Source organism: Lissotriton helveticus, chromosome 8, assembly GCF_964261635.1.
Source record: "Lissotriton helveticus chromosome 8, aLisHel1.1, whole genome shotgun sequence".
Lineage (NCBI taxonomy): Eukaryota > Metazoa > Chordata > Amphibia > Caudata > Salamandridae > Lissotriton > Lissotriton helveticus.
Window position 1 is genome coordinate 1,352,513,717 of NC_136069.1, and position 18,431 is coordinate 1,352,532,147.

The window sequence follows — 18,431 nt, forward strand, 5'->3', positions numbered from 1 at the left end:
CATTAACTGAGGATGGCGTAAAACTGATGAAATCCGCAAGTTTATAAATTTGCATATTAATGTTCTGGAATTCGCCTCCTGATGACTGTGCTAACAGTGAAGACAATTATTAGTACGCAGAACCTACCCTCGCGTTCAAAGAATGCCAAGTACTATACAAATGTAATTTGCGCCTCTTTTTACCTGGGATATCACATTTTTGTGTTACAATGATTATTCTAGTTAAGGTTCTTCTTTAAAAATTGTCAAAGTCCCTGTTAAAGGGCAGAGGAGTAACAGCATACATTTAGGCACACTAGAGGTTTCTTCTGAGACACCGAATAGGAAACAATATGGCATGAGGAATAAGGCAATGAAGATAGTTGACACAGGCTCCCTAAGATCAAGAAAACATATTAATATCCATTTCTGGGTTGTGAATGCTGCATTGGAAGGCCTTTCACAAGCTGTCTATTTCCAGTATTATTTTCCACTTTATTTTTGTACGTTTTTTTACAGAGTTTTTTATAGCGCAAACTTGACCAAAGGTATAAGGTATCAGAGCCCTTTATAAGAGCAGCAGTAGTGTTACAAGAGGACATCTTCATTTTTGTTAGGCAGGGGGAGATTAAGCGATTTGCCCAGAATTATAGGATGTTGCGCGTCCTTGCCGAGACTTGAACCCGTTCCTTAGATTTGAGGTTGACCGCCCTAGTCGTTAGGTCACATCCTATTTTGTAATTTTTATTTGTTTTTCTACTTGTTGAAGCAATGCAGTGTACTGTGGGCGAGTAAAACCTGACTTGATTTCTATTGCAATGAGTAAAAAAAGAATTATCAGCAAAAGCGTTATGTTTTAGTATGGTCCCTATTGTTACTAAAACACAAGCATCACTGAAATCTGAATAGATACTTATCTATGGAACAGGAGACCATAGGCCTTGATTGTGCTACTTATATGATTTTGGTGTCAATCAGTTTACTTTTTATACTAGTGAGTTACAGGGGCCCTAAAGCCTTGGTCACTCACTGCAATTCCAAATTATGTATGTGATGGTATATTTAGTTGATCCCGAGGTGCATCCTATACACTATAATCAAGGATACCTGCTGTCATTGCATTGTTTGCTGCTTACTAAAGACATGTGAAAGAAACAGGAAAAACTATGAACCGAAACTCATCATATAGCCATATTGTCGGAGTCTGAATGTTGATTGGATGAAAATGAAGTGACATCATAGCTGTGATTCAGGTGCTAGCATTTCAATATTTGATTATTTTTTTACTGACAGTGTTCAGTATCTTTTGTGTATGTTGCTACGGATGATTTTTACAAAAAATCACTAACATATCTTCAAGAAAGCCAGAATCACAAAAGGATCAGATTGGGAAATGTCCTAGTCAAGTTTCACAAGGCAGCAGAAAGAACAGTCTGCCTCAATTTTTAAGTGTAAAGCTGTTCTGAGTGATTATCACCTTAGGAAATTCATTTTCTTTTTGTTTGTAGTGGACCTCGTCTTGGGTCCCCAATTGAGGGGTTAGGGTGTTAGTCTCCCTCACCTCTGCACCGCAACAATAAGTCCAGGAGACATTAGCGTATATTTGGTAGGCGCCAATTTCTCACTTAGAAAACACCCGAGGACCCCTGTACACTTCTTTTAAACCCTTATCTGTATGAAACAGCTTTGTGAAGTCAATGACTTTTAATGTGTATTAAAACTTCAACATGGACTTGCCCAACCTTGCTTAAAAAATGGACTCTAGGATGGAGAATATTGCCAGTTCATTGACGTGAAATATTAGCAATTTCGCAAAAAATAACTGTGTCCCTGGTGGAGTAGTCCATTATAGGAATTTAAGTATAAGGAATAAGGAGCTTTTTTTTCAGTAGGTCCAGCACACACGCTCCTTATCACAGTAACTTAGAAATATAAAACTGTGCAGTTTCTTTGACACAAACAGTGTGTCACTGGTGAGTCAAGTAAGTGAATACACCCAAATAGGAGCAAGTGCCCTCTCACCCCCAGAAAGTGTCATGCTTCATCATCTGGGCATGCCCCTAATCGGGCCGGTGCTGCATTGCCCGACGGGCACCCACAAAGGGGCTCTTTGCTGGAGATCTTTTTAATATAGCCGTTTGATGAAGTGTGGGTATGTGGGGTGTGAGTTTTGTGTAGTGTGGTGAAATTCGCTTACATAGTTATTATGATGCTTGGTTAGAGTACATTTTACTAGTGAAGCTCACTATCCTAATTAAACAATATATTGGGGCTTGTCTGGGATACAATGGTCCTAGGAGCAGTTGTGCTTATGTTTTTTTAAATGTGTGGTCATCATGTTTCTTACCTAGCATATCTAAGGAGTAGTCAATTAGCCACGAGACAAGTTTTTTTAGAGTCATTCAAAAAGAGTGTAAATAGCCCAATCCCTCCAAGAGCGTATGACCACATCCGGTATATCAGTCACATGTCTCTAAAACCAGCTGGAGATTAATGTCAGATAATGATCCACCTACAAGTTATGACGCAGTCTCAAGATTTTAGAGACCCTATTAAAAACATCAAGTTACCTCATCTCCCTTGATAGGTTTCCCAGGTTTTTGTATAAAAGACAGAGGCCTTCTTCACTGGTGTTTGTGCGTCCCTCACGCAACGCAATGTAATATCATGCCATAGCGTATGTCGCATTGCATGATGGGATTGCCTGTGCAAAACTTAAATAAGTGCTGGAGTGGAAATATTTGACTCTATCCAGGGCGTTTTAAGAAGCGCAAACTAAACTATGCTATTTTAATTTCATTTACCTTTACCAAAAAGGTGATACATCTGTGTAATATTCCCCCCTCATAAGACGGCGCAGACATAGGTACATTTCCAAACTTATCTATGTCCTTCTAATCACAACTGGTCGTCTTAGAATCCACCAGGTCCATGTCTGTCCCTTCTTCACCTCCTGAGGCCTGTGCTGTGAATACCTTCATCAGTAACCAAGGCTGTGCCGTTGCCCACGCGCTTTTCTTCCTCTCATAGATCTTTATTCATGTGAAGAGGGCCACGCGCATTAAACTTGCAAGCTGATGACGACTGGTAAAGGACACAACCTTCAAACGCTACTTTGCCATCTGCAAAGAGAGCTCGAAAAACGCACAAAACCAAAGCTCTCATAGCCGCGTCATGCTTTTGAAAGAAGCTTTCATAAAAGTGGTGCTCGAGGGACATTGTGCGCACCGGAGCCTCGCCGCCGGACACGTGGGTGCTCCGCGGAGAGGAACGCACTGTATCAGCGCGCGCTGGCCTTGCGATTACACAACGACTGTCAGCGGGTCCAACATCTGCCGGGGGAGCCTTGTAACGTGAAATGATAACTCCTTTCTCCGGTGGGAAGGGCTGAGCTGGAAAATGAATCACTTTCACTCGGGCTGGACGGGAGAGCATTCCAGCGCGGAGACGCTTCTGGGAAGGTTCTGCGGGGTGTAGCGCCTGCCTTGTGTCTTCAGTGCGCTGCAGAATCACCCAGGGATGCCGGCTCTGAGAATGAACTCAGGAGAGCGGCTATGTGTCGGGCACTTGTAGGGCAAGTGCACCCACAGCCTGCACATGACTGTATGCGCTTAGCATGCACCGCTGAAGGTCTGCAGTGAAGAAACACTCTTGTTGTCTGGACGACCGATCCCATGTTCTGGAAAAGCGTAAGTACGACAATGATAATTTTTTTGTATGAGGTGGAATAAAAAATTCATGCACTCTGATGGTGCTTTAAAAATTGTGTGGGACAGACTGGAGTTGCATAGGGGCTTAAAGAAGTTTAAAAAATCTATTCGGGTAGGACAAGGAAAGCATGTGCTTCCACAATGGTTCATCGGTCCGACATACCGTGGTAGAGAGAGAGAGGTTCAGCTGGACGGATCCTAAACTAGGCAAAGCTTTCTGACTCAGTACTCTCCAGTACCAAGGTTCATGGAAATTGGAATCCTTTTATTAAATAAAATAGGAGCCTCCTTCTCACATGTTACTTTACAGTGTATCTTGTCGTATTGTTTTAATGGTGTTCGTTTTACCATGAGTTTATTAAAGCTTTCCGACATTTCATATGAATTTCAATCTGAGGCCTGGAGTTTTATGCTTAGAAAGCGGAACCATGATTTTACAGATTAAATAGCATAATTTACGCAAGGCGTTTTCAAATAGAAACATGGCTAATTTTTAATACTTCTATGGGTAAGATGTCTATGTATATTTTTAAAAGGCTCAAAAAGTACTTAAGTAATGCTCATTGTGCTTATTAATACTCACAAACTGGAGTAGGCATCCCTTTTTTAAAACCAGGCCATATGGTGCCTGTCGATGACACATATGATAAAACTATTCGGTTTTAGAAAAAAAAATCTCAGCGTGAGGCTCGAAAGGGCGGTACACAACAGAGGTACAACATTGTTTTTGATTGCTTAGTTTTGATTTCCTATTTTTAAATAGCACAATGTTTATGGTTGAAAAGTACTGAAAATACAATGCTCTATTACACAGTTTAATAGTATTCAGTCCGACCTCGAAAGGATGGATTTTGAGTGAGTCAGGCTGTATGTAATTTGAACTGGTGACCTGCAAGTCACAGCAGATATCAGCAATGGGTCTTTTACTCACAGAGCCGCCTTATGGCCTCAGCTGTCAATCGAAACATACATTTCAGCAGTAAGGATCAATTATAACAATCTTGATGAATATGTTTTATCATTTAAAGGAGAATAGTGATAAACATTGGGTGCCTGCTCCACAATCTTGATGCCATACAGTGCCATATAATAATCTACTATATGTAGAACTCTAGCAGGATGGGCTAGGTAGATGCAATGACATAACTCTTTATTGCATGGGCACCGATTCTTTAAGAAATTTCATATCATAAGACTTAAAATCAAACTGTCAGCATAGCTCAGTTAGCTGAATGCTCACCACTTTAACATACATTGATCAGCAGGAGGGTCGTCACAGCCTTCTATCTTTTTGAGGTTAGCAAATTAAGTACCATTCAACTTGGTAACAATAATAATAGTGATTTACGGTGGATGGTAATAGAGGAGTGCAAAATGAAGGGCCACAGAAACTAACCTGAGTTGCCAGCTGAAGTCCAAAATGGACGTCGGTGTAAGTGAACTTGATGTATGAGGCTGTACTACATATTTCTGCCAGCAGTTTGCACCATAGGAACATGAACTGTATTCGAAATTGTGCATGTTAGTGAGGCTGTGTGCAGCATTGTGAGTATGGCAAGATCATTTCCTAGAGGACCAATAAAAACGGCAAAACAAAGCCACAATTTGCAAAGATTCAGATAAAACCAAGATATTTTAATGAGCACATTCACAAAACGTATTATTTATTGTATTAAATCTATTTATTGTAAAATAATGGCCGATTACTGATCAGTTTCCATCCAAGAGGGCAACACACCCAATTCTTGCACGTTGTGCAGCTAGGAGGCCCATGCGATCGCCAAGATTGGTGATGAAACATTTGGAAAGCCGCCTCACCTTGGAGCTGGCAACAAGTAGTGAGAGAAGTGCAAACACCTGAGAGGATGAAGATCGCCTTGGGAAAAGTTCTACTTGACCATTTACAAATAGTTTCTCATGAACCTGGTTGCAGTTTACACGTTTTTGGACATTAACCTGCATATGACATTAGGGAAAAAAACAAGGAAAACTCTATTGCTTTTTTAATGCATTTTGGAATTTGGAAAAAAACACACACACAGCTAGATACCAATAACCAGTCTTAAGATTGAATTGATGTCACATGGCAGTGACTTTATTGACTAGAGACTATTTAACATCTGAATTTTCCACCATGGAGGAATAGTGGCTAAAAAAGTTGACTCATGAGCCAATTTCATTGTGAAATTTGAAGTATTGTTGAATGGTTGAATTTAGCGTTAAAGTAACCTGTACATGCCCCTCAATAGAGAGGAAAATGTCCGACTAGATGGGCCAGGGAGCCTTCGTTCTGTGTGCATCACAGCTGTTGTGATTAAGGTAGTGCGGTTGCTGCAAAGGACAGTGCCAGGATCTATGGTATCCTAAAGGAAGTGATATCAGTTGCCCCCATCCCCTAGAGCCTTATTTGGTGAACCAATCAGGAGTCAAGCCTGCACTGGTGACTTCCTAGTACTACCTTAGAGTAGCGGCACCTCTGGTTGCGCCCTTTGGAGCGCACTCATATATCGTTACCTCAGGTTTAGCTGCCTCGGTCTATTTTCGAAGAGCTTTGGTTTTGAGGCCTTTCATATCTACAGCGTTTCAATGAAGTGGTCCCAAGTAGGTATGTTAGCACAATAGTACATATGCAATAAACATATGTGTATGAGCAATGCTGCCAATGAGTGGCCTGCTAAATTGTAAATTGTTCAGCCATTTTGTGATAAGTGGTTCCGCTCACAATTCACAAACCCATCAAATAGTATTTCAATAATGTTGTCCAAAGGGTATTTCCTACTTATTTCTGCTCAACTGACACGACTCATGGGAGGGGTCTCTGATAAAACTCAGGTTTGAACTATTGCACATAGGGCTACAAAATAATGTCTACATTCTGCGGATAACCTAGAATTCTACAGTTCAATTAATTCATGGTTTAAGGAAGTGGGGAACACCTTCAGGACTCCATGAGGATTAGGCATCGCTTAAAGGTTGAGGGCCATATGAAATTCAATTCATAGTACCATATCTCCAGCCCAAAAATTCATAATCAGATTACTCAAAGTGTGTGAGCGTTTAGATCATTTGATTCAAAGTGTCACTGCCCTTCTTCTGCCATGGCCTAGTGCAGGAGGCCACTGCTTCTTTTAATACGAGGACTTGTCCATGTCATTCTTTATGAGATGAAGTCTGGCATTGGCCTCTTAAGCAAAATTTAAAATCTGTCCTAAACCTACTTATACGCTCGTAATCCCTTGCATCTCAACGCCTAACCACATCACACCACGAGCACACAACCATAAGTCATCCATCGTGAAAGTTACAAGGACTTCCGCACTCTTCTTTCAGAGTGGAAGACACAAATCGAGGATGGAAATCCCACCACATATTTGGAGACAAGCACCTATTTCAGTAAATAAATCGTCCAGAGAGTTACAAAGGCCTCGTTTGACAAGTGTGTGTTAGCACACCAGCTGCTCAAGTGTGTAAGAAACGTTTGTGAATTCGCCATTGCAAGTTCATGCAGTTTTCTTCCATGTGTGATGCGCTTTCTTCCGCCCTGAGAGGGCCCAAAGTGTAACATCTGAAAAATATCTTCCGTGAAAAGTGCATCTCGTTCCAGCGTTCCGGTTTGATTCGAAGGAATGGAATTGGGGCGATTCATCCAGAGAGTTCTGCCAAAAACCCCTTCGCGTGTTGGCATTTCTTGATTTTTCAAGAGAGCCCAGTGATTGACTTTATTATTCCATGGCCAGAGTGCATCCTAGACAAGCGCCAGTCTTTAACTCACTTAACAAGAGACATTTACTGCAGTTGAAGCGCCAATGACCTTGTCTACTTTAACAGCAGGGTAAGTTGAAAATTATGCTTTCTTGTGGCACGGTGAAAGTATTTCAAATGCGCTCTAAAAAGGTAATAGATAATATTAGATGCGAAATTACATTTTTAATGAGCAATTAAAAATAACTGGAGCTCTACAGATTTGTTAAACAAACTATTTAGATAAACCTACAGAATATTTACACCTTTGTGGGAAAAGTGTTGAAAATGATTTGCTTTCCTGCCCATTCACCTCTCATAAATCAGTAATTGGAAAAGTGTATTATATATGTATACATGTACATATATATATGCATACAGAGAAAGCGAGAGAGATAGAATGAATATGTGCTTGGGAAAGCAAGAGAAGGAACCTCAATTAGTGAGGATGTTTTATTGCTACCAAGCCACCATCTGTCCTGTGATTAAGGCTACTAGAACGCTCGGAGTAGCTCAGAGAACAAGCATTTGCAATGCAATAGGCCTCACATATATGAGAGTTTGAGCTATAGGCATTGCAAATGACAATGCCTTTTATTTATGTGTTGTTTTTAAAACAGGTAAATAAAAGGCTTTGTCATTACAATGCCAATAACTTAAACTCTCGCAAATGCAAGTACTATTGCACTGCAAATGCGTGCTATAAAAATAAATAAAAAATGTTAGGAGGGAGTGTGTCCTGCTTGCAACAGCAGGCAGGGCGATGCTATTTGACAAAATAGTGCTCGGAGGTCGTAATTAAAGCCTACTGAGCAACAACACACGTAAAACAGGGAGTGTCACCATCAGGGGCGTAGCTAGAGCTTGTGGCGCCCGGGGCTATCCCTCAGATTGCCGCCCCTGGGGCGGGGGCTGGGAAAAAGGACGGCGAGCACTTGAAAGAGGTCCAAGAGACAAGTAGTATCGCTGCTAATAGTTACCTCGATCATGCAAGTTACATGCATATGCATGACACGGTCCAAGGCTACACAGTTGAATAGACTGGTGACCGGCAGAACAAAGGAGAAAATTCAGACTGCATGGTCTATCTCTGGACTCAAAAGAACGCATGTGACATCCATCAGAGAGCTGCGTGAACGAATACCTGGTAATCCCCTCAGCACAATACAAACATGCACATACATGACACTGTTTGGGGATCCATCATCTACAGCTGACATTAAATTACCAAATATCATGGTCCCCCCAATTAAATGGCTTAATTTTAGTTTCCGTATCTATTAGCTAATAGAAAGCTTTTCAATTGCATGAATGAAAATAACGAGTAAACACAATATATCTATCTATATCTATCTATCTATCTAACTATCGATCGATCTATGGGCAAAGTGTAATCTATTAGTTGTCAGCAATGTTCTGGATGGGAGGGGTAGTGATTTACAAGAAGCAAAGCCTCAAGTTTGTCATGAGGACTATTCCCTAACTCAAAATTGGTAGTACATAACACGTTACCCTTTGCATACTTTCTGTATGACTTGTTTAGTAGTTATAAAGAAATACATTTATATATAATAAAAATGTAAGAGGCGATAGTGGATTAAATCCGTACAGTGAGATACAGACACACTGAATAGGCCTTGCAAGCATCAGCAGAGATAGTATACTCTAAAGACAGAGCAGCAAATAATCTGTGAGGAAGAAGGGTGTTTTTTCCACATTAGATGGGTTGCTCTATGGCAATAACATAAAATCTGACATTCGTTCTGTGGTATAAAATGGAAGTGTGGGGAGGGCATACATGTATTAGTATACATTCTCTCTATTAGCATATTTAATTTAGCCACATTAATTTTCACTGTCATAGCATAGATCTATATATTGTTCCGCTAACATAGATGCCCATAGATATATACTTAAATGCCCTTTCTCTTTTCTTATACACAGATATGTACACATCACAAGCGCAGATGCACATTAATATACTGCTATTGATTGGTATTTATATGAAATCTGTTGCCTATTGTGAATACGCACTTAGGCAACCGTTCCTCGAAACTGTGTAACTCTTTGGTCCACACCAATCGGGCAACCATGGACCATCTCAAATTCAGGAGATAGAATAAAACCTGGTGTCAAGAGGCCAATATCTGGAAGGCAAACCCTGTATAAACATCATTGGATATGTGTTGTACATAATACAACTCAGTATATAACATAACATTTATCTGAACAGGACCAGCACTTTTCAGCAAACCCGCCTTAGCTCAAGACAGGTAGTGGCAGCGAAGCTCAGAAGAGAAGTTCTTAGGGTGCAGTGCCAGTCGCTTCATAAAACATAGCATGTTTATTTGTAAAGCAGACGTTCACCCACACGGGCATATTGGCGCTGAATAACAGATGTTTGTTGTTATCCAACTAAATAATACTAATTTTATCAACCTCAGAAGGATGAAAGGCTGAGTGGACCTGCCGGGATTTGAACCTGTGACTAGGAGGTCAAACACAGGCCCCTAGAGTGGATGCATTAGTCCACTAAGCCACCAGACCCGGTTTATGAGCCTATGTCCTGTGCAGGGCTGTGTGGTTGAAATTAAATGGGGGTCTATGTAGAGGTAAGGAAAGTTTGCTTTATACTGGTGAACTTTATCAAAGTTGTTGCTTTGTAAAGTTTCCCTATTAGCTTTTGCCCGAGCAAAGTTATTTGTAAATTCCAAAATAATTTTAAACGCAATTTGTGTGATAACTGCCTAACTGCCTGCCAAGCTAGGAAAGGCATGCGGCATTCCTGCCTGCAAGTTCACCCTTTGCTGAGGATTTCTTTCTATGGACAATAATGTATTTATTCAGGAAAAGAACACGACTTTGTAAAGAGTGCGTCTGACACAGAACTTTTTTGACTCGTCCTGAAAAAGGTTTAAATCTTGACAGAAAGTTGCTAAGTTTTCAATACGCCTTTGCAAAAATTAAAACAAAAAGGAAGCTCTGGTTAAATGAAGGCCGGTCAACACACAGGCACAAAGAACTGAAGTCACCGAGCCTTCTTGCAAAGAAGAAAGCCCCTTCATGTCCACGGGTAGGTCACCTGAATGAGTAAGTCCCTGCCTCCTATCCTGGCAAGGTTGCAATTTAAATAGCAAAAGTTTTTTTTTGGCATGGTTTTATATAGCACAAACGTGACCCAAACCGAATCAGGTATCAGAGCGCTTTTCATAGCACCAGTTACGTTACATGAGGACACACATTCATTTATGTTAGGCACGGGGAGATTACGTGATTTTCCCAGAGTCACAGGATGTTTGGCGTCATTACCGAGAGTCAAACCCAGATCCCCACATCCGAGGTCAAGCGCCCTAGCCGTTAGGCCAACTCCACATACTCTAGTGCTCCATCCTTCCTTTTAATCTGTTCACTCAATGTTGGGAAGACTATATGGATATTTAATTGCTATATTTTGTGAAGTAAGCATTACACTCTTAGTTTATAGTACATTCATTGAGTTGCTCATTCAAAAAGGTGTTTAAGCATTACTAATTTTTAAAATGCTGTTTTTCTCTCAATTGTTTCTTCGATTCCTTTCCATATTTCATTCATGTGTACATTCTGTTACAAGTTCAGTAGTCGTTCAACGCCCTACAGCACCCCATCGTTTACGATACCTTCCTTGGCTGAGACTTCGGACATCACCTGCTTGGAGTTTTTCCCGACATCAAGAGTCTCGAACTGCCTGCCAGAGCAAAGGCTCCTACCAAGATCCTGCACTTCAGCCACCCACCATTGACAAACTTCTCTTCGGAACTAGCTGGCACCCAAATATCAAAAAACCTTTTTGACGATGACTTCCTCCAAAAAAATGACTAAATCAGAAGCTAAACTTTCCATTGGATCGGACCTTGTCCCTGTATACAACATACACTCCATCGCGATCAGTTGTAACCTTTACACACCGAAACTCACCTTAGAGGGCCCGTCAACGCACGCGGATCCCTGAATAATAAATAACACAATCCTGACAGGAATAAACAGGTGATGACAAAGAACAGACTCACCTGAGGCCCGGGAGACGACCTGCAGCTTCAGAGGCAGGCACAATCAGGCAGCCGAAAGCAGGGCAAGGCTGGCTAGCCCAGGCAGCAGGGCTATGAATAATTATGGCCGGCGGGCCGGCGGGCCGGGGGCGCCGCACGGTGACGGTCTCTTTCTAAGGTAGTACTCACTCTTGGTGGGATGCCTTGCCCCACCTCGCCTCACTCGGCGGCGAAGGAGGCTCACTGGCACTTTTAATTGCGCTTAGCCTTCTGCGCATGACACGCACCCCCACACGTACTCTCGAAGACATCTGCGTGCGCGGCGCGCCATAATTAATAAGAGCCTGGCTCAGAGAGGCCTGCCGTGGGTCTAGTGGACATGCGCAGCAGCGCACTGTCCATTTAATTCATGAAAATGCCGGGCGTGCAGTGCGCACTATTTATTTAATTAGACGAGGCTTGCTTGCTCGGCCTTTATAATTTATTTGGGGACACTGACTGACAGTAGTGTCTGTCAGTCAGTGTCCCCAAATAAATTACAAAGGCCGAGCAATGGGCCACCGCTACCGCAGGACCGCCGCCTCCTAATGGGTGCCGCCTGGGGCGGTCCGCCCCCCCCGCACCCCCCTAGCTACGCTGGTGGTCACCATGGGAGGTTACAAAATGAGACAAGGCGGTGCTAAGGAGGGACTACTAAGCCTTTTGACCAATGAACAGCCACAGTTTACAGTGGACAATGACACAAGCCAATGAAAAATGTGGGAGGAGAGTGGGTAAAGCTTCAAGTACCTACCTCAATGAAGCATGCCTCGCAGAGCAGCACATGCGCTGCCAGGCTCAACCTAATAAACAGTGAATTCAAAGTGCCTGAGGTATTGTCCATTAAACAGGCAAGAAATCAGTCACGTCAAGTGATGATGAAGTTGTTTTACCAGCGAGCATACATGCCGAGATGAGAGATTATCAAAGATTGATTCCCTGCATGGAAGTATGACATAGCAAAGTATGACTCGTTTATCTCGGAGAACAGGCTTTACATAGCCTTCACATTTTCTTCGTGTCATTAGGCTTTGGAGGGCAGCCGACCGAAGGAAGGTGTTGCCCCGCAGGGATTTTGGGAAATGGTGCAGCCCAGGCTGCATCAGGCTTCTTTTGGGCTGTGCTGCGTTGGGATGTATATCATGATATAAAAACAGCCATTTTATATTACCTGACACTATTTTGTGGTGACACGGTGGCCGTCAGTAGCTGTAAGAAAAATTGCCCCACCCACCCTTTCCTAGAGGGAGGAGTTTGGGATTATGGTTATATTAAAAGAAGGGTGCCTTTTGACTTTAAAAAATTGATGGTTGTTTTTTTTGTTGTTGTTTTCGCTTGAAGCAGGCGCTAGGCAATGCAATTGACTTGGTTATTCATTAAAATGATGGTTGTTATTATAGGGCAAGCCAGAAAATGGAGAGGGGCATCATAAAGTTAAACCTGAAGGAAGAAAAAGTTAAGAGTTAGGATACTTAGATGATAATAGATGTAGGTCAATTTGTTTATCATTGTAAGAATGGGTGGAAAATCCTTTAGAGCTTTGACTGCTAGGCTGTGGAACAAGCTGCCAGAAAAGCTGCGCTTGGAAAATTCGGAGCTTATATTCTGTAAAGAACTTAAAACAATCCTGTTCCCCAAACCTCAATGTTCCAAATAGGCTCCTCTCTCCACAATTAGAATCACACGCTAAAAGGAAACAACAGCAGGAAATAGCGCGGGGACACACTTGCTGGTGTAACCAAGCGCTTTATAAAATATCAAACAAATAAATAAATAAATAAAGGTTGACAGTTCAATGCCAGGGTAGGAGTTACAGTTGCAAGATACGGATGTTAAACGGGAGCAGTACATTTAGGGGTGGTGGATATGGGGAATTAGGTGAAGTAATGTACAGTGAGGTCTAGTTTTGGGAGGCAATGCCTCGGGTAAAATGTATGTCTTCAATAAAGCCATTTTCTTTTCACACTAGAAGTGAGTATGTCAAATGGCTCTTAGTATAGCATGCAACTCGACCCCGAAGGGACATCTTGGCGCTCTGGCAGGCAGGAGATGAGAGAGGCAGCTAATTAGAATAGCCACATTTTGAGATTTTTTTTTAAGCCAAAGAAACTGGGACATGCATGAATAGACAGAGAGACCCTATTCCAGTGATGCCGGGTGAGAGAGGAAAATGCCCAGCCGCCATATTTTGACATACAAATGCGCTGTAGATGTTGCAGGAGTTGATTTTTAGATCTATCAGGGAGGTACGGTCCTGGTGGTATTTTGGACCTAAGCCTGATAAAGATTTGTAAGTGAGGCAAAAGAGTTTAAACAGTGCTCTCTTTTTAATGCAGAGCAAGAGGAGGGCTCAGAGTGTGGGAGCTGATGGTGTCAGCAGAGGCAGGTTGTCAACCATGTGGGAGGCGTGGTTTTGAACTACCTGCATTTCGGCTACAAGGGATTCATTTATGGTGAGTAACAGTGCATTGCTGTAATCCAAGCGGCTGATGATTAGTCACTGGATACGTGACTTCCGAGAACACAAAGGAAGCTACTGAAAGACTTTCCTAAGAAGGTGCAATATGCCAAACCAAGCGCAGCAGGTGGAAAGGATCTGGTCGTTCATGGACAGAGTGTCACCCAAAAGTATACCCAGATTCCTTGCTGTTCTGCTGGGCACACAGCTGACTACCAGTCATTCGAAAAATATAGTTGGGCTTTACCAAACAGAAGAATCTCTTTTTTGCCCCCGTTCATTTGAAGACAACTGTGGGACATCCGAATGGCAATTTTCTTCAAGCATGCAACAAATCGCTGTTTGACTTTCTCATTGTCATGCCCACGTAAGATACCCGGTTGGATGTCGTCAGCATAGGAAAGTATTTCAAACCCACAGGACTTGACCAATTGGGTTGGGGGGCCACATAGATGTTGACAAGTGTGGGGCTCAAGGAGGAGCCCTGCAGTAACCCCTTGTCCAAAAGGATGGTTTATGAGTGTTAGGTGCCAATATACAGTCTGAATCCTGTCTATTAGAAAATCCTTGAACCAGTCAAGGGCAGCGCCCGGGATGCCTATCTATTGAAGACATTGTATCAAAATGTAATGAGAAATTGTATCAAATGCCGCCGACAGACTGAGCAGAACCAGCATTGTGGGATTTACAGCATCAAGAGATAGCCTGGTGTATTCTCCTACTGCAAGAAGGGAAATCTCCGTACTGTGGGAAGGTCTGAAGCTCAATTGAGAGGCATCCAACAAACTGGGGGTCTCCAAATAAGAGGAGGGTTGTTTGTTGACGTAAGTCTCCAGAACTTTACCCAACATAAGGAGGCGAGATATGGGGCGATAGTTAACTGGGTCACTTGGATCTGCATTAGCTGTTTTCAAGATTAGTGTGACATGTGCTGCTTTTCAAAGCCATGGTATGTGGTCTGTGCTGCTCCTTATGGCCCAAAGCAACCATGAAGGTAGGCAGTATGGCCTATGCTGTATGGCCAATGCACTCAGTCTGGTGACTCAATATTTTATGCAAGTCTCTTGTGAACTTCCAGTCTGTTTCTTACATGATTTGATTCTGCTTATCTCTTTATGCCAGTGCTTCTGTTTATTAGTCAAAGATGCTGAGAGAACATATATCAAAAGACACACAATTGATGGACGTAATGCAGAACAAATACAAACATTCACCCACAGTCAAGAGATCTGGTTTAAATCCATAATTATTTTGCTCACCATGCCCCCCAGTGTAGACCTGGCCATATGCAAAGCAGTCTTGATCCTGTGCCTCATGGGAACAGTCCAACTTGAACTGCCAAGCCAGGTCCTCCCTGGACCGGAAACAGGCATCCTAGGACCGGTTTCGGGGTTTCACCCCTCATCAGCCAGGATAGCTTGAATCCAGAGACACAGTGAGCATTCTGTGATAACCTGATAACCAAACAGAAGGATTCATTATAGGGGTTTAGCTTAGAAATGCAGATTAGTATCTAAAGTGGTTAGTGAATACTGAAATCTTGTCTCTAATCAATGCAGAGTTAGCATATTCTTCTACTCTCATATTAGGCCATTCCATGTTCTCACTTCTTCTCAATCTTTAACTCACATGCCCATAATGTTCACTTCCATCAAACAATGATTAACAGGCTTCATAGTCATACTGTAACATCTTTCCACAATGGCAAATAGCCGGCGTCATAAAACATTTAACTTATTCTCCCAAAAAGTAGGATTTAATGTCTGAATTCCAAAAACATGAATCAGGATTTGTAGACCATCCTGAGAAAAATCATGATGCAGAAAAAAATACACCAGCATTGAAGATTTCCCCGGGCCATATTTTACATTTAGGTGAGATGACTTGTGTTTTCATAGGTGGGGTACTGACCACTGTGAATGTGGTCAAAACACATGGCTCTACCATAACAGTATGCATAGATACTCATAGCTTGCCTGCTTACTCCCAAAATGCATGTTTAGGTTTAGTGCTCAAAATGCATAAGTAAGGGTCTCACTAGTAGGCCTGGGTGGGAAATTTAATTTTTCTCGGGGAATAGGCGGAATTTAAGCAACTCTGGTAACATGGAGTTCTGGCATAGTTCCCTAATCACTGTGTAGCTGATTCTTTTTCTCCCACGGGGCACCAGAAATGTGAGCTGGTTAGCTGAGTGAGATTTGGCACCCCTTAGCACAATTTCCAGTCACGAGGAGGACTTCCAGCGAGATTTTCTAATGTGAGCAGTCGCTAGCGTGCACGGTCAGAGGCGTGCTTCTCAGGTAGATTTCATTGATAACATTTAGAGCCTTCCACAAGCTAGGTCCGGGATATCTTTCAGTAAGATTTAAGCCATATATCACGACAAGAACACTAAGGTCAACCACGGCTAACCTGCTTAGCATCCCAACGTTTAAGCTAATCACCAGAGGCGGAAGGACAGCGACTGTTCTGGGAGCCAAAGCTTGGAATAGCGTGCCCAATGAACTGAGGGCCTTTAAACAAGAGGGGCAGTTTAGAAAACAGTTAAAAACATGAATTTATGGGCTATTCGTGGAATGCTGCCAAAAGCTTATTTAGGTTTCAGTCATCCATCTGACCGGTTGTAGTTAGCGCCAGGAGACTCCTTTAGGAATGACAGTTGCGCTTTATAAATTTCCTTTTCATTTCATCTACTCGAGCAGCCGCAATATCAACTCAACTAGCCACATGTTTTTGCACACTGCGTAGTGCAGTTTGCGCTAACTTTTCAAGGTAGAACACACCACTTGCACTAAATCTCAATGTGAGCAGCTTTACTTGCATATTCCATTCATTGGTCGATGTCTGTGGAATATTGTAGAGTTTTGATGTAACTCCGCAGAGCGAAAGTCTGTGAGGTCTGCCCACCACTAATTACTAGTAGGCTCTGTTGGAAATGGTAATAATTGTTTCCGATAAAAATCTGACACTGAGATATTCGGAATTTATAGGGTGAAATAATTAGCACATATTCTGAAATTCTGGAGAATAATATCCATATGTTGGTGCTCTCTGCACCAAAATCAGCATGTTCCCATAAATACTAGCTCTTTTCCCTTGCCATGTTCAATTCTGTCAGGTTTAACCTGCCCAGAGTTAACGAAGAGTGGTATCTTTATCACACTAGGCAATTACCAAGTGCATTAAATATCACGCCACTTGAAATTGTAATACCTGTACAAACTGTTGTGTGGACAAGGATTACAATTTAAAGGACCACTTATAATCAGGCTATTGGTATATAAATTGGATATGAAAATAATCCAAGCACACTTATTTCTTCAGGGTGGCTTTTATCTACATGTGCATTTTCTTCATGTTGAATAAAATAGAAAAAAAAGAAAAGTTGCTGATGCACATTTATACTACTGTCCATGCTGCGGATAACCCAGTGGAGTAAGTAAAAGAGAGTAGGAGTAAGATGGGATAACGACAACGTGCCTCGATTTCCTGGTGTAAAATCCTGTTTATAATTTGTAAATTCTCTAATATGCATAAATCTATGTGAACTTTTGGCATAAGTCTGTGATGTATGATGTATACATTTAAAAATGTTTTCACGATGTCAATGAACCAGGCTTTGAGATAACAACAGGCTTGCCTCTTAGGGCTCCATCAGGGTTCTTGTCCACTCGTGTTGTTATTTGATATCTAAAGTAACAATTCTAAAATTGAAAACAACAATCATATAAACAAACGTACAGAGAATAACTACGTGTAATGCTTTAAGTAATGACTAAGGCGCTCTTATTTTCACGAATCAAAATACACTTTAGGCTTCTGTGAAATGTTTACAATCATGCCATTGATGAATTTGGAAAACTCCAGTGTAAGTATTTGCGTGTGATTTTCAATATGAAAAGTTTGGGTTTAAATTTCTAAAATTATAGTGCATGAATTCCACCACATTCTTCATCTCCAAATGTTATATGTTTTCCCTGTAACATTTTTTTTTTATCTCTGCCTGTTGTGATTTGCAAGCATGGGCAGAAAAACAGAGATTTTGTTAAATTGACTTCTTGCTTCTGTTCTTCAGTGGTTAGCTTGCTCAATTGCTTGCCTTAGCACAACATTGTACCTTCAATATTCAACATTTGAGAGCTATTACTCCTAGTGACGTCACAAACAGAAAAAAAAGACCAACACCGTGGGCTGGTCTATTATTTTGTGTGTGTCTTAAAAGATAACTCATTCTTTCTGGGAAGGGAAAATCATAGGTTTACATTTCGACTGGTTCAGAATGAGATCATTCGTCTTTAAGTCTACAGTGAGGAGAAGTGGGTTGGGTGTAAGACTGCATGGTTATTAGTACTAACAAACCATGGCAGTATGTTGCTGCTGAATACACGCATCTACGATCTCCTGTAGCGTTGGAACCAGGCAAACAGCCAACCAGATGCATGCAATTATATGATGTGAGTGTGTAAATGGGGGATTGCT

General features: G+C 41.8%; 1 protein-coding gene across 2 annotated transcripts in view; it reads left to right on the plus strand.

Annotated features, from left to right (window-relative positions):
- VGLL3 (vestigial like family member 3) overlaps positions 1 to 18,431 on the plus strand; it is a 64,666-nt gene that overhangs the window by 14,395 nt on the left and 31,840 nt on the right. Inside the window, exon 1 of one of the 2 annotated variants that reach the window (XM_078656198.1) lies at positions 3,434 to 3,668. The exons of the other annotated variant lie outside the window; for it this stretch is intronic. Coding sequence (XP_078512324.1) covers positions 3,654 to 3,668 — 15 coding nt within the window. The 5' untranslated portion in view covers positions 3,434 to 3,653. Of the gene's footprint in view, positions 1 to 3,433; positions 3,669 to 18,431 lie in introns of those variants that run through there. 2 annotated transcript variants of the gene reach the window in all.